This window comes from Poecilia latipinna, unplaced genomic scaffold (assembly GCF_001443285.1).
Source record: "Poecilia latipinna isolate Pla-1442-1.1 unplaced genomic scaffold, P_latipinna-1.0 Scaffold280, whole genome shotgun sequence".
Lineage (NCBI taxonomy): Eukaryota > Metazoa > Chordata > Actinopteri > Cyprinodontiformes > Poeciliidae > Poecilia > Poecilia latipinna.
The window spans coordinates 340,914-366,478 of NW_015112896.1; the positions used below are offsets into that span (position 1 = coordinate 340,914).

Genomic DNA, 25,565 nt, shown 5'->3' on the forward strand with positions numbered 1-25,565 from the left:
GTTTTGGTCAAAAGGATTTAAAAGCTGTTCTTTTCCAGCTTCCTGTCTGCATCCCAGTCCCCCTCACTAACAAAAAATCTCAACAAAACTAAACCCAGAAAACGTACAAGGTGACATTTATTCAGATATTTGCACATTTACATATTTTACAATGTAAAGTCACTGGAAATAGAAAATGCACCATCTTTCAAATGACATTAATGAAAGGGACTGTCCAACCCTTAAAGGGTAATAACTGTTATGATAGTGAGAAACATACATCAGAAATTGTATTTTTGTATTCAAGTCAAAACACAGAATTTTACAGCCAAAACTAAGAATCTTAGCAGTTTTATTTCCGTCAACATCTTAGAGTTGAATGAGGAAGAATTTATTTGTTTTCCGAGAAGACGTTTGATATTTACAAGAACAAACATAGGAAACAAAAAAAAAAAAAAAAAAACAGATTCTAAGCAGGGATCACAAATATGGCACTAGATGGTGAGAAATAATGTAATTAGCAAACAGACAATCAGAAGCTTTTACCGAAAAAAAAAAAAATCAATATTTTTAAAAAACATTTCTGGTTTATTAAAGTATCTACATGAAATCCAGTGAACCGAATAAACAAATGTTTAGAAATGACAGTCATTTCAAAGCAGAGGGAAGATTTCCAATAAACCTGCTCCTGGAGCCTGAAAGGACTTTTTTTTTTTTTTACATGCAAACACAGAAACAACTGTATCCCGGCTCAGTCTGATTTCAATACTCTCCTCAACCAAAACTGCTGGTGGAAAAGCTGGAGAGTTTTATGAGCCAGCCGTAAATCGCATCTGCATGCTGTTAAAGGGGGAAAAGGGAATCAGCATGCAGTTAATTATGGCACTTGAGAAATTACTTTAAAAACATCCGGCTGAAGTAGGCGATGTCAAAGGAGCGGTAATAAGCCATCATCTCTATCACAATTAGTTTGATTTCATCAGTGGAAATGCGTAATTCGTATTAATAAGTGAAAGAAAATAAAACTCACAAACACGAGGTGCGAACACCTCCGGTCGTTCTTTCCCCAATTAAGAAAAGATGAACAAAACCAAAACGCTGAAATTAACTTCCATCACTGTTTCATGATGATTAAAGTGCTTCGAGCTGAATTTGGATTGCACACTGCATCCATGCATTTGGGACCTTTTCTGTCACTGATGAGCTTTTTAAACTTTACACAGCCTCCCATAATCGGTGACGTGAAGCTGTAAAATCCCACAATCACTAAAGTTACAGTAGTTTAGAGCAGAGTCCGTTAAACGCTGGGCAAAGTGCCGACCAGCCGGGTCAAGTGTGATGATTCAATAAACACCGTGAAATACTAAATCAAATACATTTAGGCGAGCCAGTGATCCATCAGAAGGCAAACGGCATGCGGTGCATTTCCGGAACTTCTTTCGTCTTTGCGCGCAATCCTCCCAATGCAGCAGCTGCAAGCTGCAGCTGTAAAAACTCATTTTCAACCTCACTTTAGTTCCTGTGTGCACAAATCATCTCCCTCCTCATCTCCTCCATGCAATCCTTTTACTTTTAGAGCTACTTGTACGGGGATGAATTAGACTGTTTTTGTGACGCTCTGCATCAGAGCTCTGAACAGATTTCGGAAAGAGCATTTCATCTAAAACGACTCGTATCAGTTTGTAATGAACTATTTACATGAGACTGGTGGAATCTTGGCTGACAGTGTCCAAACTTCAGTCCTGCAGAGGAAAGACAAAACAAAACTGTCAGTCCAAACACGCAGGGCGGAAAGGGAAAAATCTAGAGAATACAATGCAAGGAGAGAGATTTAATCTCTCAGTGCTTACCTGATGCATCCCTCCTGCCGCTGTGTGTAGGTCTTAGGTGAACAGACTGCACACAAACAGAAGCCAGAGTTAAAAGAACAATGCCTCCCTAGGTTTGCAAATAACAGAACAGCACAAAGCAATACATAATTACAAAGCTTAGGTAAAACCCTTCCTGATTTTTTCTTCTTTAAAAAAGAAAAGTCTAAAAAACAAAACAAAAAAAAAGTTACATATAGACCTTATTTAATGCAGCAAAAATGTTTGATTTTTTTTCACGCAAACATACGAATTTAAATGGTAAACGGACTGAACTTATATAATCTGATAATTTTTTTGACCACTCAAACACTTTACACTAGAGTCACATTCACCCATTCGCACTCACAAACGCTCACACATTTATACACTGATACACAGTGTATAAATGTGTAGGCAATTTAGGGTTAAGTGCCTTGCCCAGGGGCACATTGACATGTGGCAGGAGGAAGCTGGAATCAAACCTACAACCTTCCAATCGCAAGACGACAACTCTATCCATAGAGCCACAGTCGCTGTTTGGGGACAAACTCCTTCCAAGTGTACCTTACTGATCCTCTTTCTTCCTGGCATTTGCAGTTTTGTCAACACAAAGTAATTCAAGAGCTGGTGAAAATCTGGTCCTGTTTAAGACTGGCTGAGGTCTATAATTAAGAGGATTATTTTTTATGACTTTTTGAGACCTCGCAGAAACCCAGTAAGTATGTTTGGTGTGAAACAGCTGGCCCGTTCTCTCACCCCACTCTTCAAAATCGCGACGGGAAAGCCAAGAGGACGTGCCAATAAAGTGCAGGCGCATTTGAGACGTTTGCTCTGCGTGAATGAGAAGCATATGATGTACATGCCATGATCTGTGCCTAAATGAGTTAAAAACAGCTGGAACCGTGACCTGCAAAGCTGGATGGGAAACAATGTTTATCTCGTCACCAAGAACAATGAGAAGGATGATAATAGCACCAAAGTTGAGGTTAATTTTAAGGCTTATTTTCTCCAAAGGTGCCAATATTTAAGGAGCGCTATGGAACCATTTGGCAGCTCAGAGTCCTGTGGCTGAAACTCACGTCCCACGTTTTTTGTAACAAACTATTGTCACTTACCAGCTTTCTCTCACAGCTTCAATGTCGCTCACAAGATTCTGTGCCAAACAGATCCCAAATATCTAAGAACAGACACAAACAGACCAGATTAGAATGATATTAAACACAGGAACACATCAGATGTAAGATGTTTTTTTTTTTTTTTCCCCACACACTTCCCCACCTGCAGTAATGCGATTCCGATGAAGATGCCCGCCACCACGGTCAGGTTGTCTTGAAGCCACCTCTCAAACTGTGGGACGCAGCCTTTGATGTAAATGAAGTTTCTCTGCTCTGAGTCCTAAAAGAAAACAAAAAAAAAACAGACACATTCATGAGCTAAACCACGAATTATTCTGATTCTTATTCCTTGCAGAAACTCTGTTGGGTCTGCATGTTCTTTTGTAATCCTTAACGGCACGGTTACCTTTGACGGGAGCACATGAGCTGTATTTTGATCTCTTGTTCTCCCTTCTGAGTGAAATCCCTCTAATATTCCTCACTTGTGAACAATAACTCGGCTCACTGTTTTCCTGTTCTGAGTCTTGCTAAAACTGCCCAACTGCAGCTCAAATGCAAGGCCAGGAAAACAAACAGAGCCTTCCCCTTACATTTTGCTGCTGTGGAGAATAGCCAAAGCTAATGACGTGGGGGGAGGGTGGCGGGCGGCTCAATTTGCATTGCATCGCATTGCTGCCGTGTGAGTAATACCACGCGCCGCCCTGAGTACTGATGGAGAGCCAGCTGCTTCGTTCTGAAGACGGAGGAGTTTGGAAGCGAAATGAAAGAGGATTATTGTGACTAGGGTGGAGCTGCCGATGAGCTCACGCAGCTTTGGGCCAAAGAACCGAGAGCCGTTCGCACTCTGCCCTTTACGCTCTCATTGCCACAATAGCTTTCTGGATGAAGATCTCACAGTAGTTTGTACAGTTAAGAATTATAAGCTTGGAGGATTTAGATTTAAAATACATTTTCATTTGAATCAACAAGGTCTGCTAGGGAATGAGAGAGAGGCGGTCCCCAAAGAGAATGAAACCAGTAAAAAGCGTTTTAAAAAGTAATTGCCTTTTTTGTTTTTAGACTTTTATACTCTTTCAAATAATCCGTGAAAAACAACATGGCGAACCGTGCTTCCACCTGATGGATGATGAGCTTTAGCTCCCTCCGCCTTTTGTTTTTACCAGATTCACTCCCAAACTGTAATATTACAGCCTTGGACAACTTGGACTCGCCTGTAGAGTTCAGAGTTTGTGTTTACAACTCACCGACTTTGCACGGATGTCATATCCACACTGCGTGTTAATGACGTCCTCCTGTGAAAAAAGGAAATGGCTTACAGCTTAACTTAATTAATCATACTGCTGCAATTTGAATGGAAATAGAGAAAACACGTTGATTTTGGGAAAATGTATCTGTTTAATTGATTATGCTTATGAAAATTGGATTTATTATTATATAAAAAAGCGAGTAAATTCAGGTAGGTGGAAAAAACCCCCACAAAAACAAGAAGTGTAAAAATCCCTTTTAATGCTTGTAGGCATCATTTTTTATATCAGTTATCATTAAGATGTCCAGCACTTATTTAGGCTGTTGTTAAAAGGATATCGTTTGTGCTCCAATTTAAAGCTTTGATTATTAAAAAACATAGAGAAACTTTAAAATGTTAAATTTACTTGCATATTTCTCTCTTTACAGCTGATATGGATAAAAACTATTTCAGTTTTTCTGATGTTTCTAACAGTTTCAAGCCAGTAAAATCCAAGCTTTTAAACTCTAAAAACTATAAATGACGCAAACTACAGGTTATTCACAAAAAAAAAAAAACATGACTTGGCCATAGGCCTGTAACTTCAAATAGTTCATGGTATTAAAATGTCAATTTGAGACTATCCACTTAGAGGTAAAGAGCAATAACAATTAGAACATGACTTATTAAATCAGACTTTAACATCTCAACTCAAGTGTTGAATCGTGTTTAGAATTATGTTTTTATTGGGAAAGAAAGAAAGAAAATATTTTGATTTATATTTTACAGGACTGCGACTTAAAGGTGTGTTTTTTGGGTCCAATACAGTTGTCACCACAGTAAGAGTTATTCGGTTATCTGCAATTTTCCACATTGCTGCTAGATGTCACTGCATCCTTCAAACTCAATTTCTGAATGATTTAACAACTTTTTTTTCCAGTGGAGCTAAAACATGATCCGTAGTAGCCTTTTTCTTACCATCACAGTTTTATCAAAACCATTAGAACAAACAAAGCTCATTTTGGGACAATGTGACAGAAATATTAATCAAAACACGTTTCAAATGTATAAATCATATCACTAAAAATGACCGAGTCTAGCCGTCAGTCTGAGTATCACTCCAGGAAACTTATTGCTGAATATATCCATGATGCTTTTCTAAAGCACCGCCTTGCCGGGACAGCAGGTCCTGCAGCCACTTTCATTAAAAAGAGTGCTTTGCTGCAATATTTTGCTGTCAAGGCTGTGCTTACCGAGCAACTGTAGGAGAGTTTTTCTGTCCAAATGAAAACAAACTATAAAAAAAATAAAAATCCTTGGAAAAGGTCTCCTCCCTTCTTCTCTCAGACTTTCCTGTATGCTGAGTCTGAGGGAAATAAACATTGACGCTTTAACTTCCTTTTGGAAGATCCCCATCACAGCTGACACCGTCAGGCAGCTTTCTGTCATCTGGAAAACTTTTACAACATGGTCTCCACTACTGACTATGTTTCCTACTTCATCTAAACTCTTAAGAGAAGAATCAACATACTGTGCTCATTGCTATGTGTTACTAACGAGACTAAGGAATGCTTATAAAAAATACATACAGCTGGATCTTTGGTGCAACAGGAAAAGGGCACTCCACATTTCTCACGACTCGGGTTGGAATCAGTGCAGTTGAAGTAGATGTTCAAATTCCAGTCATCGGCTCCAAAAGCTCCACAGCACTCCCACTGCAAGGTCAGAGAGACGTAAACAAAGCTTGATGTGAATGCCAAAAAGTCCCACATCACTGATCAACACAGGGTCAAGTAGTATCCGGGAGAAATCAGAGAAGGGATTGGAAAAAAAAAAAGCTAGCGCTCACATATTCCTGTGTGAAGTCAATCAGGTTTTGAAGATCAATGTCATCCCTGTAAGCTCGAATGTTGTTGTTAATGAAAAAGTTGAGCTGATTCTTTATCCAGTCCTTGAAAACGAAGGCCAAAACTCCTGCGGTCAGCTCCAGAAAGAAGATGATGCCCAGGAACACTGAGAACTAAAATGCAAAAACAGTCACCGTTTCAAGATCAAGATAAGCGGAAAGTAAAAGTGGAACGAAATCTCTGAACAAGCCCGGAGGCAACATACAAACTTGAGAAGAAAGGAGTTCTCCCGGAGCGCTCCAATGCAGCCAGCGAAACCGAGGATGAACATCACTCCCCCGACCACGAGAAAGAGCCACACCGGGTCGAAACCCCCCAGGTCAGTGATGGATGAGATGTTGGAGAGAACACCCTGGGGAGGAAGCACAACTTCATAAGCATCAGTGATTCACTTTTAGCTGTAATTTTGGTCTGTTTGAAGGCAACACTTTCTCCCAAACTTGTAGCATGTAACTTCCACTGAAGCAGAGGATCATGATCCTGAAAGAGGAGATTATAGTAACAATATATTTAAGGTTATGTCAAACAGTTTCACTAACAAAAATGAAAAAAAAAATCAATTAGGCTAATATAATTGCAAACTTACTATCAGATAAATGATCTACTTAGAGATAAACAACATTAAATGTCTTTAACAAACAGGAAACAAGCCCAGCAAAGACGGGTTTGTCGTCCTTCTGTTAACGAAGGTTTTAGCTGACTACTCCAAAGGAATCAAGTTTTTTTGGATTTAAAATACAATTCGTGTTTGTCAGCATACGATACTTTTGGTGTTTTTCACAGATCCAGACAAGAAGGCAGAATTGTCACAGCCTGTAAGAAACAAAGTACCCACTGATCCAGCCCAACATCGGGTTTTTGCTAACGTAAAGTGACAAACTCCTTCACATGACAACAATGCGTTCTTTATGGACAAGTATTAACGGTACATTCATAAATGTTCTTCGCATAAAGTGTGGAAACGGCTGAGCTGAGCGCTCAGAGTCCCACTGTAACCTTAGTACAGAGCAATGAATCAGTCTGTGAAATGAATCAGATCAGATCCTCTCATTGTTCTTCAGGATGTCTCGCAGGAAAACGACATTCCTTCCTCATTCAGTAAGGCCACGTTCACATTCCACCCAGACATTCGGATACAAGTGAGAAATTAAAGAAAAACAATCTGCTGATTATTTGCAGATGTTGCCGGGTGTGAAGACTTGTATGATTAGCTGCTGCCACTTCTGCCTCCTAAATATGTAACACACCCACCTTTTCGCTCCAAGCCCACAAGCCGATGCCAAGGAAGGCTATTCCCAGGAACTGAAAGAGAGGGGAGACCGGAGAACGGAGGGGTTACTTAGTGTTGACTACAACATGTAGACATCACACAGGAGCACACGGAAAGAGAACACAGACAGACGTTTTCTGGCTCTGGTCCACAGCTAAATATTTCCCGATCCCAGTCTGCAGAATCAACAGGAAGCTCCCACATCAGGAAGCATCTAAACTGGTTTATGACGTGTTGATGTAGGAAAACTTCCTGCCTAAGGTGCAGAAATTCAAGGATTTGAAAGCTGGGATCAGAGAATTTTTAACATGATTTGGTGTATTAAGATGTATCTCATGGTAATGCCATGTAATTAAGCATATTATCACATTCATGGCATTAAATTTTAACACTGAATGGCAATTGTTGTCTACTAAAATATCGGTGGTCTCCCTCACGGACCTGTTGCCCTTTTTACCTGATTTCTGTTAAGGGGGAGAATGGACGGGTGGATTATTTTGAATAACTTCAAGACGTATTTATTGTTGAGGGCGATGGCGACTGCCTGCTGATGGTCGTTTCTGTCAGTCTGCCGAAAGGGAAACTGTGGCTATAATGCAGCTGTTGCCACCATTTGTGTGTGAATGTGTGTGTGTGTGAATGGGTTAATTGTCTGAAAGTGCTTTGGAGTCCTCTGACTTTACAAAGTGCTGTAGAAATGCAGGCCATTTACCATATGTGGAGTTAATCACTGACAAGCTCCTTTGTTTACACTGTGTCTGGTTTTATGTTATCCAAGAGAGCCTAAATATACAATTCCAGACGTTGTTATCAACATATCAAGCCAACATTAATTATCAAGGTTTTATGGGTTTTTATAGGCCTGAACATGATTTTTGTCTAGGCTCAAGAACATGGATGGTGATAATAATTGTGTGCCATCTTGGCCAGGTCTCCTCAAAAAATTGATGCTAGTCGGAAGTGACTCATTGTTTAAACTACGTTTAAATTTTCTACCTAAACTACACTGTCCCAGGGCTTTTGTCCAGCTGCTATTTATCTTTTTTTCTGAACATAAAGTTCTCCATATAGCAGGTCAAGCATATTTTTACAAGACTGTGTTTAAAAAAATTGCAGCACTGTCCAATGTTGTACCTGAAATGAAGCTGGACCAATCAAAAGGCTGATACAGACTTTCAATTTTCTTTTAGGTCTGACCTGGCTACTGATTTCTTCAGATAGCAATTTATTATTGCATCAATAAAGCATTTTTGAATTTGATTGAAAAAATACTACAAGATATAAAAGAGCAAAACCAAGGAGGAATACCCAGATGGTGAAGCATTATAAAATTAGCAGCAGATTCCCAGATCATCAATTTTAATGAAGAGTTTACTCAAGATTCATAAATCCACCTCAAAATAAGGTAATTAGAAACAGTTTTTCTAAAAAAAAAAAAAAAAAAATTCTAACAGAAAAAAAACTCTTTATACTTCAAAGTGATAATTTTAGTGGATTTATTTATCTTGGAGTGGGATTTGTGATAACATGTAAAGTCTGTTGGACACTTTTCGATCAGTGTGTGAATTTAGGTCAACAAACGCTCTGGAAAAAGAAACAGGCCACATCTGCCTTAACTCAGGGTTAAGATAGGTCAAACCGTAAAAACATAGATATGATTTGCATTAAGCTGCATTTTCTTGACTTATTTCTATCACTAAAAAATGGCATCACTCTTCTCTGTGAGCTTTGGTATCTCAGCCACTAAAACTATAAATCAGGTTCCAGACCTGATCACCTGGTGCATGATACATAAAATATGGCTATTGCAATATTCCACAGACAGATATTGCAACGCCTACTGTGAATTGTTGCAGTTGTAGTCAGAATGACTACACCCCTTAACATACAGCCAAAATCTCAATGCAAATATTTACGTCTAAGCACACATAGTACATTAGAATGGCCTACTCAAAGTCCAGACCTTAATTCAGTTGAGAATCTGTGGTTTATAAAACCTGTGAAACTGTTCACAGAGATTTCATCCTCTCTGACTGAGCTTGAGTTGTTTTGCAAAGAAGACTGGTAAATATATATATATATATATATATATATATATATATATATATATATATATATATATATATAATCAGCAGATGTGCATAGCTGGTAGAGATATCCCTCACAGATCTGCAGTTGTAACAGCTGCAATAGGTGATCTCTTAGGCAAAAGACAAATGCAGGCCATATTTTTTTATCTTTAAGACAGCACACACTCAACAAATTCATATTTATGAAATAATTAGAAACAATAAATACACCTGGAAAACTGTCTTAAGTTTTTAGGTAAGCTTTGTACATAGACGCTCGTTTGATAGAACCAACTGTTTCATCTAAAGGGGAAATATTGTCATGTTGAACCCAGTTCTTATCTATCTTGTCAGTAAATGCCCTTTCTGATCAACACATCTCAATAAAGCCAGTATTATTTCAAACATAACACCACTAAGTAAGGTGATGTTTGACCCTGGAGGCCCACGGCGAAGTGTTGCATGATGTGTTTGTTTTCATTCGTGAGAGCTCCACGCTGCTGCACAGCACGTCCAGAGGCGTTGACAGGTCTGAGCGCACTTTTCCCTGCACAAACATTATCTTTGCGGCCGCAATCAAACAAAAGTGAAGGCGTGCTGATGGGTGACAAAGGGAGCAAGTGCGCGAGAAAAAAACCTGTCCTATCCAACAGCTCGTCAACACAACGCCGAGAGCCGCGAGAGACACAGTGCATTTAGAGAGAAGGTCTGGGCAGCAAACACGGGACTCACCCAGAATATGATGTTGAATCCAAAAATGAAATACTTGATGCAGCAGCTCACTTCCTGAGCTTTGAAATGCTTCCCTGACATCATCTGGACGGCTTCGGTTTCAGAGTCTCGTCCGCAACGCTGGAAGGATTCGCATCGACGCTTCTCTGGTGTTTGACAACAACCTGGTGGCTCGGGTGGAAACACCCTTTAATGATTTTAATGGCTCCAAATTTCAGCGGCTCATTGGAAGCATCATTCTGCGTCTCCGCGGAGAAAAGGCGCAGATGGAGCTGCGGAGGGCGGTCGGTCAGTCTGTCAAGGGTCCAAACATACCCACTCAGGACACACAAAGAGGACAGCTTGAGTGAGTCCACTGTGAGAGCCTGGTTAGAGATGGTGGTCCCCCAGCTGACCCGTAGTTCAGACCAAAGACATAGCGGTTGTCATCTGAGGGGCATTTCTGGGAGCCAATCAGATTGTGCTGGTGCTTGAGAGGGCGGGACTTCCTCTTGGGCCCAAGGTCTAATGTGGGATATCGCAAATACGTATTCATGTCTATGAATATTGTTCCCAAATGTCTTATTTTTGTTACATTTTGTTAATTTACTTGAACTACATAATAATAATAATAATAATAATAATAATAATAATGATAAATCATCATCATCATATAGCTATCTTTTTGTCACACTTAAATGTTTCAAATTATCAAACCATAATTGTATAATAGTAATAATTGTAGTAGTAATAACAATATTATTATTATTATTATTATTACTACAACAACTAATAATAATGACTATTATTATTATTACAGATATGTTCTGCATCACCAGTAATTATATTAATATATATAATTGTATTATTATTAATAATTTAATAATTATTAGTAATAATACTTATAATTATTGATAGTGACTATTATTATCAATAGTAGTAGTAGTAGTAGTAGTATTGTTGTTGTTAATAAAAATATAACTTGGGCTATTACTTCAAGCTGTGACGTTATTTTTAACAAAGAACACACTGTCCTACAAAGATGGATTGTAATTTTAAACTGAAAATCATATGACGCACAGTAAATCTTCTAGGATGTTTTTTTTTTTACATTTATAAAGTGGATCTGTGCTTTTTCTTTGACAGGAATACGGAATTTAGGTCCTTTATTCCATCTGAGCTCATCGTTTTCTGTTTTAGTGTTATACTACGGTAAGCAACTTATTATTGTACGGTAATAGAAAGTAGATTCATTAAAACCTTTACAGTGTAGGTTGTAAGAATCCTGAGGCTGTAATGATTCACTGAATAATAAGCCGATTGTACGAGTTTCGAACACGTAGCAACGCCGCCGTCTAGTGGCAGCTTCTGTTATCTGCATCTCAGTTAAGCCGTTAATCTCTTATTGAAATCATAAATGTGAGTTTTGGACAGTTGTTTTTACAAACCCCACGCAGTCCTTAGTCCTTCCAGAACTGTAGAAGTCAATATCAAGCCGAGAACGAGAACCCAATGTAGAACCTTCAGGTACACCAAAATTATTTGCCACCGTTTCAGAAACATTTAACTGTCGTAAGTAGAGAATAGAGTTGTTAACCTGACTTACAAAGGTGTCAAAAGGCTCGTCTCAATTACACTAAAATAAGCCACAATGCAACTTATTTACATTTACCATAATATTCAAACTGTATGAGTCAGCAGTTGGACAATAAACACAACAGTAGCCATGTTCAAAATTTGCTTCGTTTATTACAGAAAATATCAAAACTCTAATCTGCTACAAATGTTTGTGTACAAAACAGGATAATTTATGAAAATAAATATTTCTGTGCAACTTATCTGTATTAAGAATGCAAGTGGAGAAACACTGAGATTCATACAGATTTGAGCCAATAACAATCCTTCCTTATTGTCAAGCATCACAATGCAGAAAGCAGCATTTAAAGCCCTGCTTTCTTTACACTGGCTGCTTAATGTGTGATGCCGATTCGCTTCTTATGGCATGAGTGTTTTCACTTTCACTGCAGGACTCAATGAACTCATCACTTTCAGCCACCTGTATTATTCAGCGTGTTGTGCATTACACTGCAGGTACTATCGGTATCTCTTCACGTCATCAATCCTCCCTAAGGTTTCTCTCAAAAACAAAGTCTAGCAGAACAAAAAGCAGAAACACTGTAAAATGGAAATTGAAACGACAAATAGCTCAACAACAAATTATTTTCTGAAAAAAATATTGTCTCAGAATCTTTTTTGTCGGGTTTTTGAAAATTGTAACCCTTCATCGACCTTTTATGATTGCACAACTTATTTTGACATCTTTAGTTGCTCAAAATCTTTGCATGCAGTTTGAGTGGAAAAGTCAAACAGTGTGAGGCGTTGACACTCAAACAAATATTTGAGAAGAAAAACCGTAAACAGTTCTTATCCTTTGGGATTGGCATTTGATTTAGAAACATCAAAAATACATCCCTCTATTTCATACATTGGCATTTTTTTTCAATAATGACTCCTACATAGTTTTGGTATAATGGATAAAGTAAAAAAAAAAAAAAAAAAAAGTTGTTCCTCTCTACAAACGTGCTCAAACTTACAGAAACAATGCACATTCACTTGCAATTACTATTCCATTTTATGTATCTTAATATCTTGGCTGAAATGTCTTTGCACAATTTTATATTACCTTAGCCTTGAGGAGTAGCCACTATATGAAATATCTTAATTTGAAATGAAGTATAATAAACCTGGTTAACTCTAAAATACTAACATTACAAGACTAATTTTTGAGGAAAATAGTTTAGAAACCATGTTCCGATATAAAAATCTAACTATTTCTGTTTCTTGACAATATACTGTGTTCACCACAATTAAAGGTACCAACTTCTATAAGAATAAAGGAAACACATGTTCTTTGGAAAATAACTGAGTATTGCATTGATATTTTGCAAAATATAGCAAAATTACTATCAGGGTAGCATGCTTGAAGAAAGGAACACATCTAAAGGCTAAAAAGAGGCCTAAGGCTTGATGTTAATTATGTTCTTGTTGGGAACCAGCTTATAATTTCAGAGTCTTCTGTGACTGGCTTGGTTTTATAATAGTTACATGTGGTGAAATTACTGTTACTAAACCTGGCACCGACGAGTTGCTATATTAATAATTATTGAGGCAGCATAACGCTTAATACTGAGGTCTTCCAAAGTTTAGAAAATCTACAGATAGTTAACTGCAACACTATCACTCTGAGATGGTTACACGACGTCTCATGCAAAGCCTGAGTATAGGTGTAGAACACTATAAAGGTTTGTTGGCTTTGATATGTTATTTAAGGAGATACCCTGCAGCATATTTCACAAACTAATGACATCAAAGTTGCATAAATCCCTGCTCTGTCAGGATTCAAAGAGGATTCCAGAGCAGGAAAAAGTTTATACTCTTTGAACAAGTGCATCGCATCTACCGGTCAAATCAAAGAGAACACGATGCGGGGCAACACGACTCGCAGACGGACTGCCGTATCATGCTGGTGTTAAAACTGTAGAGCTGAGTACTTCTAAGGCCACCTTAAGTCACCTTGATGGACGATTTCTTGTGGACGCAGAGTAACGAAACATACGGCACGCCGATGAAGGCCCACTTCTCGTTGGGCCAGAACATGATGACCGGGCCTTGCTCCGGCGCCTCAGTCGCCACGTGGAAGTAGGCGAAGCAGACGCAGCCTAAGTAGGAGGCCAGACAGATGAGGATGTGCCTGAGAGAGCAGGAGCAGTACCAGTAAGGCAATGCTATGTTCAACAATGCATTTTTCTTTACAGTCTAACATTCTGACATTCTTAAAGGACCTTGAAAAGGCAAGCAGCTCAATTCGTCTCACTGTGATAAACTACTGCAAGACTGAACTGAAAGGAAAATCCTAGACGGCTTTAAATGTTTCCTTTTCATTTATTTGCTTTACAAGTCGAAAGCCGAAATATCTGGTGTATTGATACTCCAAAATAAAATCCACTGCAAAATAAATTGCCTGTGGTATGTCTGTATGGGTTTTGAATAGAAGCATATCAACAAACTGACTTTTTTCTTCTTTGTATAACAACTCGAGCTTAGATTGGATCAAGACCATCCGTCACCACAAATTCTCAGTTGAATTTGAGTCTTAACTTTGATGAGGCCATTCTGTCACATTAACATGGTTTGATCTAAACTGTTGTTGATCCGAATTTTTAGCTACTTGCATCTTCTCATCAAAAAGGCAACCCCCAGAGAACCACCAGGTTTTACAATTGGGATGGTGTGTTCAGGCTGATGTGCGATTAGTCTTTAAATTTTTGATTAACTTTGATTTTCCAGATAATAAACAGCATGCGTTCTCCGACTTGACTCTGAGCTCACCAAGCACAGTGTAAGTAGGGAAAGTTGACCGACGACCACATTTCACAGAATATCCTGTCGCTGATCCAGCAGAGCAGAGCCAGCGCCCACCAGATCCCAGAAATCAGCCCGAGCTTGAACACTCGCAAGTTTTCACACCTGCAATGAGAGTGAGATGAGAAATGTGTGTGACGCTGAACACACACGCAAGGTATGTTTCAGTCTCAGAGAATAAAAGTGTGTGCGAAACTTGTCCGAGAAAACCTGCAAATCTAAAATAAAATGGCTAAAAATAACGTCAATGGGCAGCAATGGCCCAGTCAGTCGCTTCAGAATTAATGCAGATACTTTTTCATACAACTACAGAGCAAGTCATTTTTCCATTGCAGTTTAACAATTACATCTAATGCCACAATTATCAGAGTCTGTCACTATAAGTGTTGATAACTATTTTTGATTTAATATCTAACAAATCTATAAATCATTTATCTGTGTGAAAAATTAAATTATGCATTTTGTAAAAAATCTAGAGTTTTGGGTTCACTCACTTTCCATAAACCTTTCCATTTTGATTCAACTGTTATAGAAATAAGTAATAAGTAAGAAATAAATACATGGGCCATGGGATGTATTGTGTGTGTGTGTTTTTTTTTTTTTGTTTTTTTTTTTTCTTGAGGTTATATTTAAATTACTCTTACAGACCATATTATTCACGTATCAAAACCATAGAGGGTGCACTCTGGTATGACTGTGACTTCATGGTGAAAAAAATATTCCACTGTGTGTCTAATAAGAAGGTTCTTTTTCTTAAATAGTCCCTGATGTTGCCACATGTGGGTGTTTAAGAGGGAAAGTTGTATGTAATCCCCACGTAAATAAACATCGCCTGACCTACAAAGACGTGCTAATCCAGAGTGCCACTGATTAGCTATTCTTAGCGTTGTCCTCCTTAGAAATCCTTGTGACACTGAGGCAGAGACGTGCAGGCCTGACTGTGACAGAGCTGTTCTGATGACGGCAGCAGTGCGCTGGCGGAGACAATGTTTCAGCTTCTCTTCTGGTGGAGTCGCACCGTTTCACTGGTGCCTTATTTGGTGCCATTGTTTTAAGGAATGAGGTGTCAAACAGGACTTGAAACATGGTTTTAGTTTTTAACCTTTGTTCACATCGAGGCTTATTGTGCACACTGACATAATTGTAGCGCCAGCTGTGGGTTTGGTTGAGCAGATTACAAGAGTTTTATTGTTCTGGTTGGGAGTTTATGTCCATGTTGGTGTATGTGGTGCTGGGGATGTTCTTTAAGGGCTAACGGGTCCTTGTTTACCCAAAGCATTGTCCCATTTTCAGCACAAGATGCCTCTTGTTCTTAGTGCAAGAGGGAGGATCAGCTCCTCTAAATATGAACCCATAGTTCTGAACCAGAAATTACTCACTAGGTATTTCTGGTCAAGTTTCTTGTGCAAATGTCTTAGTGCACTTTAAAAAAAAGCCAAAGCTAACTTATAAGCAACTTTTCAGCAAGACATAGTAGCCTGTTTTAGTAAATAATTCCTTAATATTGATCAAAATTTACCGGCAGAATATTTCACTTATAGGATGGGAAAATTTATTGTAATAAGTTAAATAATCTGCCAGTAGAACTAGTACTTTAAAAAAATCAATATTAAGGAATTGTTTACTTATAGGGAGAGTATTATGTAAAATGAACTTTTTTCATCATAATATTATGTTATTCCCTCATCAAAAACATACCTGGAGTGTTGCCTTAATACTTTCATGCATGTTTGAGAAATCTTTTAATTTGCTATGGCAACTATTCAACTGTCCAAAACACCTGGTTGGACCAAGTGCCACCTTCAAGGCAAAGCTCCTCCTTAAAGCTGCAGTTTCTGAGCTAATTCTCAGTGTAACGCTCATAAAAACATTGTTAAAGGGTTAATAGAGAAGCGATGTTGTGATAATTTCCTGAAGGCAGAGTTTCAGAAAGAGCAAGAGATTTTAAAGAGACAGAGGCCAAATTTCAAGGCATTAAAATCAAGAAGTAAAATTGCTTTTATATCATTTAAATAAGTGATATTTGATATTTATAGCATTTTTATAACAACTAAAGGTAACAAAGTTATTGATTATGTTATAAAAATGACCCTATTTGCCTTGAAAAGCAAATGTTTGCAGTCACCCGTCCATCGGTCCGATCCCTGACTAATGGTCATCATGAATTGATCATGACTGAAGAAAAAGATTGTGGATTTAAGCTGGAATGAAAAGGATCTTTGTAGTGGGAAAGGAGCGCCATCGCCTGGGACGGAGTTTGAAGAAGAGCTGCCACTCTTCCGCTTTGAAAGGAGTCAGCTGAGGTGGTTCGGGCATAAAATGTGGCAAAAAGAAAAATCTAAAATACTTGACTCTTTCTGCCTACATTTTTATGAAGGGAAGAAAGTCAGCTGACCAGCCTTGCTGGTAAAGTGTCTCTATATTATGTAACCGTTTCAAGGAAACAGGAAAGGGGTAACAGTGTCTCATTAGCAACAGGAACTACTAGAATAAAAAAAGGAAAAAAGTCATTAAACCATCATTATCGCTCAGATATACACCAATTGTTTGTATTCCCATAGAAGAAAATTCTGACTGTTCTTAAAGCATTGCGCCACTTGGCCTCCATAACTTAATGTAGAGACTGTCCTCGGTTGGCAAACACCTCTTCCTGCCTACGAAAACTATCAACAGGCTGCAGGATATCTGCTGTCCTCTCATGTTGCAGGAGAAACGAAGATAAGAAAAAAAATGACAGAACAAGGAGTCCCGTTTGGAGGGAGCGCCGCTGAATGTGCTGGAGAATTTGAGAAAGAAAAAACCTTATTTAGTGCAACTCCTTGGAGTTGTTTACCTCGTGGAAATATTTTCTATTAATGACGCTATAAATTGCATATTTGATGTCAAGAGCGCGACTGGAGCTATGTGAAGAACTTAGTTTGAGTGCTCTGATTGCAAACACTCAAAAACTATTCTTGTAACTCAAAGTCAGCAGAATTTAGGAGACAGAGAGAGAAAAAGCAGAAATACCTGACCTGTTTTTATTGTTCTCCCATCCAAAGTCACAACTTAAAAGTTACTATCTAAAATAAAAAAACAAATGGTTAATATTGAAAATAGCCAATGGCAACTGCTCAATGATGTAGAATCTGTGGTGCCTGTTTTATTTCCAAAACTACCATTAATCTTGGGAGAGTGTGTGGCATCTTAAACTCTGTGAAATACCTGTAATTTTACCTTTAAAAGTCTGATGGATTCTGCTAGTGGACTGAATATGAGAAATGATATAGAAAGATCATTAGAGAAGCTGTTGAAGATCTCTCTCTGTAGGCTCCAACCTTATGAAATGTTTTAGAAGACTAAGAGCTGTCTTACTGGCAACGGGGAAGAGGGGGGGGGAGTCATACGAAGTATTCAATGCGATGGTAGCAATTAGTGTACCAGAAATGATTTTGTTTGAAAATTGTTTTCCTAGTGGCTTTCATGCAGAGTAATCAGACAGGAAATGGGCAGTGAGAGAGAGAAAGAAATGCAGCAAAGGTCTCAAGGTTGAAAACTGAACCCCTGATGGCCTTCACAAATGGCACGCCCACTGCAGCTTAAATACTTCACAAAAAAATAAAAAATAAAAACTTCCTATCATGATATATGTTCCATTCTTGAAGAATGTAGACAAACTAAAAGTTGGATTTGTCAATAGTTTTAAATTTTAATGTAATATATTTTTAGTTTTTTTTGTTTTTTGTTTTTTTTTAGTGTGCGATTACACGATTGCAATAAAACATATGTTTATCTTCAGGCTTTTTCATCATCCCTTCATCTTCTCTGATAGTGACAACACATTTTATGGCAAAGCTCTGACTAGAATTTCTGCTTTTACACTTTCCGCTTAAATAAGCGTTACATTGTCCGTCTGAGACACCGAGGACTTTGTTTTTTTGTGCAGCTGGAACTCCGTCAAAGGGGGGCCAAGAGTCACAGTGTAGAAAAGTCAAACAACAACAAAACAGTATGTTCTTTCTGAGGACAGGAGTCCATCAGTCATGGCTACAGGAACTCTGTCTGGTCTTGCAAAATAACAAGAGGCTTCAACAGATGACTGGTGCTGCAGCAATGTCAAGAATTAGCCAGAAATTAAACAATAGGTGACCTAATGTTTCAGGACTGATGCTTGTAAGTAAGTGTTGAGGGGGAAAAGCACAACATGCAGATACTGAGACAGAGGAAATGCCTGGAGGCTCTGACAGGGTCTCTCTTTGACACAAACAATGAGTTTGTTGAAAATGTGTTTGCAGGGACGTACGATTGTAAACATAATCTATTAGTCGGGATAAGATAACGTGCCTTCAACATTAAAATTGCAGGAGATTGAAGATCAAGTGTTATTGTGCTGTAGTCGGTGAAGCCATTAGGGTTTTCTCAGTGATCTGATCTCATGTTATTGCTAAATACGGCACTGTGCCGTAGTGACGAGTTGTCCTTCATGTTTCATTCCTAGATCTAAGAAGTCTTGATTAGTGGTTGTTCTGGGTTTCAGGAGGTTTCACTCCTTCTCTTTTGGATTTTTTTTTCACTCATTTTCAGTCCAGCTTTTTTCTACTTTTGAAGGAATTTTTTGTTTGTTTTAGCCATTTAACTTTTGATCCATAAATCATTAAGGCATAAAGAGACTCCTAAACCCAAGCAGTGTTGTGCTTTCTTCAACACTCAACACCCACCTATTGTTATTTCATCCTAATGTATTTCCATTGTGTGCCATTTGAATGCAGGTACTTAGCCACTGCACATAAATAAATTAGAAAAATGCTCAAATCTTGAGACTAATCTAAGTGTAATTTTACATTTTTTTCATAAGCTTTTAAATCCCACATTATTTCCAAAGTTTGACTGCTGTTCAAGTTTTGGACCAGTCAGCTCTTAAAGAATAATACAGAATATGACCCATGATTAAAACTACAAAAAATTAACAATTCATGTTTTGTTGTTTAATGAAAGAATTTATTGTTTGACAAAGTAATTAAACCTTGATAGAATTTTGACTTGGAGGTATTTTTACCCATTATGCATAGATGTCCACTTATGGCAAATAGAATGTTGATGTTTATGTCTGATCATGATACAGTTTGTTTAGATTACCTCTTAATTTTAGTTAATTCCCAAAACTAACATGGGGAATTTACAATTTGGAATATTTCCTGTGGAATATGTCTGGAAGTCACATGACCACATTTACTTAAAGGAAACAATGAGCAAATGATAGACAAATTCCTGAACATTATTAGCTTCCATTCTGCTTAAATACTGATTCAATAGCGACAGCGATACCAAAACAGTGAATGATTTATGACAGGAACAAAGGACTTCAACTAAAAACTCAAAAAAATATTTTGCAGCATGAATTTGAATGACAAATTCCTAAACCGACGCAGTCATAGCATGACTCACAAGCGCAGAGAAACAATGGAACAGACACAAAAACACATTAGAGTTGGAAATGAGTCAGCGATAGAAATGGCACAAACAAAGCCGATCATTTTCATTAAGATGTTATGTAGCATTTATTGCTCATACAAATTTTACTCTTGTTTCTGACTGAGTCATGCAGAGCAGAAGGTTCACGTTTTGTCGTGTGATGTTGTGTAATGTACGCTGGGATCAGATAATCTCTACTCACCTTTTAAGCTCAGTGATAAGCAGCACTGTGCAGGGGATGCCCAGAGTCATGAGCGACAGCGAGTTGACCACAGGTTTAACAAAGGCCAGTCCGGTGGTGATCCCAGACAGGATGCCGATGACCACTTTAAACCTTAAACTACACAAAGAAGCAAAAACAAGCAACAATATGAAACAATCTCTGGATGGCAACCTGACCAAACTGTTTATCCACTTGTAGTTTGTGTTGATAATGCGTTGCTGTATGTTAGAAGTGTATGAACAAAATAATTTGACTTGTATTAAGCAAATCCAGGTCGTTTACTCTAGCGGTGTTACATTAAATTAGACCTTTTCGCTGTAGTTCTACTTTGTGTTTTGCTGTTGTTTCATTTTCTCTCCATGTGATTCTAGCCAACTTTGGATCTTTTTTACCTGCTTCAGAAAAAGAAAGACCACCAGATTCAAATAATTCACATGCACTTGGTTCAGCTGCCGATGAGCAATAAGCAGAGGAAATGTTAAGCGACAGCCTGCAGCAGGAGAGAGCAGCCATCAAGTCTCTGTGACAATACAAGAAGTGCAGACATGTGATGCTGCTTTTACTGGTGTCAGCTATCTTGGATGTGCCTATATTTAGATGTAATGAGTCATAACAGTAGATGCATCATAAGAGAAGCCAATGACCCACAGTAAACTCCACATCTGTCTCTTAAAAAAAAGATAAATAAATAAACCAATTAGCCTTTTCCTTACATCTCAAGGCGCGTTTCGTTGCGTCTTAGTGGTTTCGTTTGGAATGATCGACATACCGATTTCTCCTGAACATCTTTGGCAGGTATCTCTTGGGAAACCACATGGCGATGGCGCACATGAGCACCCAAAGAATGGCCAGCTCATCCAGCATTTGGCCGAGGAAGCTGAGTGTGGCATGAAAATACGTTGATCCGATGCCTGTGAGAAAGAAAGTCGCAAAGATAAATAAAGGTAACAAGTGCGAACAGTAACTGAAGAACATTTCCGTTTTAAAACAACTTCTGTTGTTGTTGGAACTAAACATTGAGTGGAAAGTTCAAAACTGGTAAGTTACAAAATCACAAAGGAGTGGTGTGACCAGAATCTAGAGATTTTATTATGGCCACATATCTGCTTATCCACCAAGCTGTCAAAACAATTAGGTCATTTTATGAATCACTAAAACCTGAAATATTGACCTCAGACAACCTATGGAACAGCTGCTGCATACTAATTTTATTTTACATTATAAGATGAACTATGAATGCCAATTGAAAAAACGTTTTATTTTGTAACTTTGAGTTTTTTGCATATATTATCCATTTATAAAAGCCTTTTATGCTTATTTTAACACCATTAAGTCATCAACTAATAAAATATTCTTAATGGGACACAGTCACAACATAGCTGAAATGCTACCCATAGGATTCTTTTCTTATTCTCCAGTCGTGTACAAAGATTCTACTAATGTAAGGGGTAAGGATTAAAGAAAGATTTTTTTAAAAGATTAAATTTTCAAAACATTCTCATCAATCTGCCCCTATGGTTTAAAGTCCTTATAATAAGATACTAGAGACAGTTCCAAAATGACTGAGTAATGCCCCAATTCCCCTTCCCCACCTGTTGCTGCACACTAATTGTCAGCTGAATGAACACTCCTTAAGGTTTCATGTAGTATAAAAAGATACATATTACATATTGTGAAGAAGGTTTTAATAAAACAACATGACTTCATGCAATATTTTCCATCTCTACTTAAGAGTTACAATATTTTACAACTTGGATTACACTGTATAAGCTAATATTGTTGAGACTTTATTATGTAATGCGGTAAAATTAGTCCTGCCTATAACAACATTGAAATTTAAGCTTAGTGTCCTAAAATTATAATACTACACACTGAAATAAAAAGAGTGAGTAAAAAACCTTAAATTCTGCTTGTTATTAGTCTATGAATTTGCCCTGTTTCTGAAAACTGGAACCAAACGCCTCCTGATCTCTTCTTTTCCCTTTAGCTGTAAGGCAAGTTGTTTATAAATGAGCTGAAAAATGGAGCCTCTGACACACTATAAATTATACAAAGTAGCTCTAGTAAACTGCAGAAGAGGAGGGTTAAAAACAATGTAGTTGTAAGTATAAACATTTACAAATGTTTTATAAATTGTACGTCTTGTTCTGAAAAGGAAATCAATATGTTTATTTTATTTTTTTTTTCCCAGAACAAATATCAAGCTAGTAGATCATAGCTTCATTCTTAAGCAAATACTGTTAAAATGCTCCTCTGATTTATAGATCACAGCAGTGAATGGAGCCGTTGTGTGTGAATGGAGGCCGGGTGCCAGCGCTGTTTGAAAACACGCAGGTTGCATAGTCAGCAAAGATAACCAGAACCACCCACCACCACCACCAAGTCCTCCACCCAGCCCTCCCCTCACCGGTTCCTGAGAGGTGACCTCAGTCCGTGAGAAAAAACATCCCATGGAAACACTGAGCAGGCTTCGTTAATCATGTAGCAGTAATCGCATCTAAAGTGGAAAACGAGCACAATCACGTTTCCTTTTGTCTTCATCTGTGTCAGTAGGTAACAGGACCTCAGACCAGTGGACAAAGATCAGCATGTTCATCAGGTGTTTTTAGAAATTTGTGCTGAACTCTGATTTTAATTGTTCATTTTTGAAAATTAACAATTATATCATGCCCCCCAATTATTTATTGTGAGCTTTATTAATTAAAAATATACTTGAATACCAGAGTCAGTGAAAGTTCATTAAGGAGGTCAAGTTTATTATTAGAATGCTACATTTTCAAGAAACATACTGTCCATGCAGGCATTTCAAATTGTAATAATGCAATTCAGTATGTTGTGCAGCTTACATTTTTAAATAATTAAATTTAAGAAGATTATCTAGAGAAACACACACACCCCACCAGAACCAAATATAAAAGTATGAGTAACACGGCGTAGTTTGCAGCACAGTTACATAATCGAGGCTTCCCTGCGTTTTACAAAATGATTTTTGAGAAACAAAGAAGACGAAATGAATCAAGGAGCAGATGGTGGAAATGCCCCCACCCTGAGATGTGGGTTCTGATCTCAACTCGTATCCTGCCAGTCTGACATTATATCAGCACACAGAGGACACTCAGGCAGATTAAGCAGATAACTTTCCATATTTCAAAATACTTTTCAGCAGCCTGTATGAATAACAGAAACTGCATGTACACAGAGAAGAAGCTGCTTTTTTTTCACCTGTGGTTTCCCACAAATAAAAACTATTTGCTAATCTTCTTTAAAACAAAACAAAACAAAAAAGCACTGAAGCTGTCTTGGCTGCTCATCCTCACTATGAAGTTGAGGAGGTCATTCACTTACCGACCACCACTAGCAGGATCCAGATGAGGTAGATCCCGTTGTTGAAATGCTGGGCATATTCACGGAACAAGAACATCAATATGGGAGGCAAAACAAAGAACAAGACGTTGCTGATCTGAAATGAAATAACAAAACAACACTTTGAGGAAACAGCATCGTGGCATCAAAACAACGTGTTGCCCACTGGGTCCAGCAGAGCGGCTGAACTGGAGAGGAAAACATTTAAAGCAGATTAACTTTTAAAAAGTCTCTTTAACTCATAGGAGCCTTTATTATTGGTAACACGGCGGTGTGTTGATGAAGTGTGAGAAGGCAGTTAATGACAGAGCGAAACAAAAGCAGAGCAACCCCGGCTGTAAACAAAACTGCATTATCCAAAACACTGCTTACTCGACAGACTTCATACCGACCGTGTTGTAAAATTCAGCGATGCTGGGGTAGATGAGGTAATTTCCTTCACACCAGTCGACATCGGAGCTGCCAGCCTGCAACTGGTCCCAGAAAATCGGGTTAACGTTGCTCATGTCTGGACTAGTCCTGTCGAGTGGACAGCAGCGCTGTTCAGTCTGTGATCCTCCAGCAGATTAGAGCAAAACAAAAACAACAGCCGAGGGAAAGTCCGTGGTATGAGCCAGCTCGGCGGCGACACGCTAGCAGTTTAAAGTCTGGATCCTGAGACGGACTGTGGACAAGTGTTGATGTCGGGGCTCGCTCCTGTGCTGCATTTTCACTCAGTCCTTCCTTCCACAAAGCCTCTTCTCTGCTCTTCGTGACGCTCTGCCTCGTCCTCTGACAGCTGCTCACTCTGGCCTCAAAGAGTGTTCACACTGTGCAAGAGGACTCACTCCGCCCAGCTTCCTTCTTCAGTAAAACCGGAAGTGTTTGGTGATGTTTTTCTTTTTTTTTTAACACTCATGATTAAACGACAACAACAACAAAAACTACAAAAGTATATGGTTTATTTAGTGAGTTGCTATAGCAATAACTTAGAATTTATAATCACTTATATAACGTAATTAATAAATTCAATGTTCCACAAGTGGGTTGCTAGCCAATGTTTCTAACAGCTGTGACACTAATCAGTTTTTCATGTTTATGTAAAATAGCCTGAAAATTACGAAAGACTATTAGAGCCACTAGAAAAAAATAAGTCACACATTTTTATATCCTTTCTTGCAATGGCCGTAATTCTCACTAGTACTCTCTCTCTGTGTGTGTGTGCGTGTGTATGTTTGTGTCTGTAAGTGCACAAAAACTCATGGTTAATGACTGATGCAACAGGGGGTCGAAAATACTTCGATGAAGTCAAGAAGACCGCTCACTTCACCTGCCAAGTGCAACTTTCATATGGCTCTCCATACTTTCACAGCTGTTAAGGGAAAATTACGCTAAAAATAAGGGAAGTTTTTTTTTTTTTTTCAGAAGCATGTTTTCTGATTGCTGGTTCAATAAAAACACAAGTTTCAAACAAAATGCGAAGATTTCTGCGTTAAAAGCTTCCGTTACATTAATTTTCCACAGGTAAATCTGTAAATGTAACCATCAAAAGCCAAATAACAAACTTATATGGTATTTTAAAACTCAAAATGCTCATTTCACTTTATGCTGACTCAGTCAGTCCCACAGTAACCTGGTTCAGAAAACCTCACCTGCACACAGAGACCCCACCGTCAGGAATAAAAATGGAAAACAATACTGATCTTGTAGCACGGATGGATAGCGCTGACCCCGATGGAGAGCTAATGGTGAAAGTCTGAGCCCTTTCATGCATTTCACATTCCTTTTTTAAACATTTGCAATCATTTTAAGTTAATTGTATTAATTGAAATACTTTCCAACTTCTGTAGGCTACAATGTCACGAACTAATCTGCTCTCTGGCGCCCTGCACTGGTCAATATTGTTTGTAGCATTATGTTCTTGCAAGTACTGACAATATGAATGTTAAAGTAATCATTATGAATAAAAACAGAAAATATTGAATCATATTTTTATCTTAG

At 38.2% G+C, this 25,565-nt stretch overlaps 2 protein-coding genes across 3 annotated transcripts; both read right to left on the reverse strand.

Annotated features, from left to right (window-relative positions):
- Nucleotides 1-99: 99 nt before the first annotated feature.
- On the reverse strand, nucleotides 100-10,573 carry LOC106948261 (tetraspanin-5). Its single transcript, XM_015033843.1, has 10 exons — nucleotides 10,148-10,573; nucleotides 7,328-7,378; nucleotides 6,282-6,428; nucleotides 6,019-6,189; nucleotides 5,759-5,884; nucleotides 4,189-4,236; nucleotides 3,108-3,224; nucleotides 2,945-3,006; nucleotides 1,830-1,875; nucleotides 100-1,721 (listed from the first exon to the last, which is right to left on the reverse strand). Exons 1-9 carry the CDS (start codon nucleotides 10,229-10,231, stop codon nucleotides 1,863-1,865), a joined length of 819 nt encoding a protein of 272 aa, XP_014889329.1. The 5' UTR covers nucleotides 10,232-10,573; the 3' UTR covers nucleotides 100-1,721; nucleotides 1,830-1,862.
- A 1,278-nt stretch (nucleotides 10,574-11,851) lies between these two features.
- acer2 (alkaline ceramidase 2) lies at nucleotides 11,852-24,463 on the reverse strand. 2 transcript variants are annotated; one of them, XM_015033844.1, is made up of 7 exons: nucleotides 23,978-24,463; nucleotides 23,568-23,682; nucleotides 20,992-21,133; nucleotides 20,202-20,339; nucleotides 14,516-14,653; nucleotides 13,700-13,877; nucleotides 11,852-12,263 (listed from the first exon to the last, which is right to left on the reverse strand). In XM_015033844.1, the coding sequence occupies exons 1-7, from the start codon at nucleotides 24,089-24,091 to the stop codon at nucleotides 12,243-12,245; spliced, it is 846 nt and encodes a 281-aa protein (XP_014889330.1). In that variant the 5' UTR covers nucleotides 24,092-24,463; the 3' UTR covers nucleotides 11,852-12,242. The 2 variants fall into 2 exon arrangements, with proteins under 2 accessions (XP_014889330.1, XP_014889331.1); XM_015033845.1 differs by lacking the exon at nucleotides 11,852-12,263 and having other exon boundaries at nucleotides 12,865-13,877; nucleotides 23,978-24,459.
- Nucleotides 24,464-25,565: the final 1,102 nt, after the last annotated feature.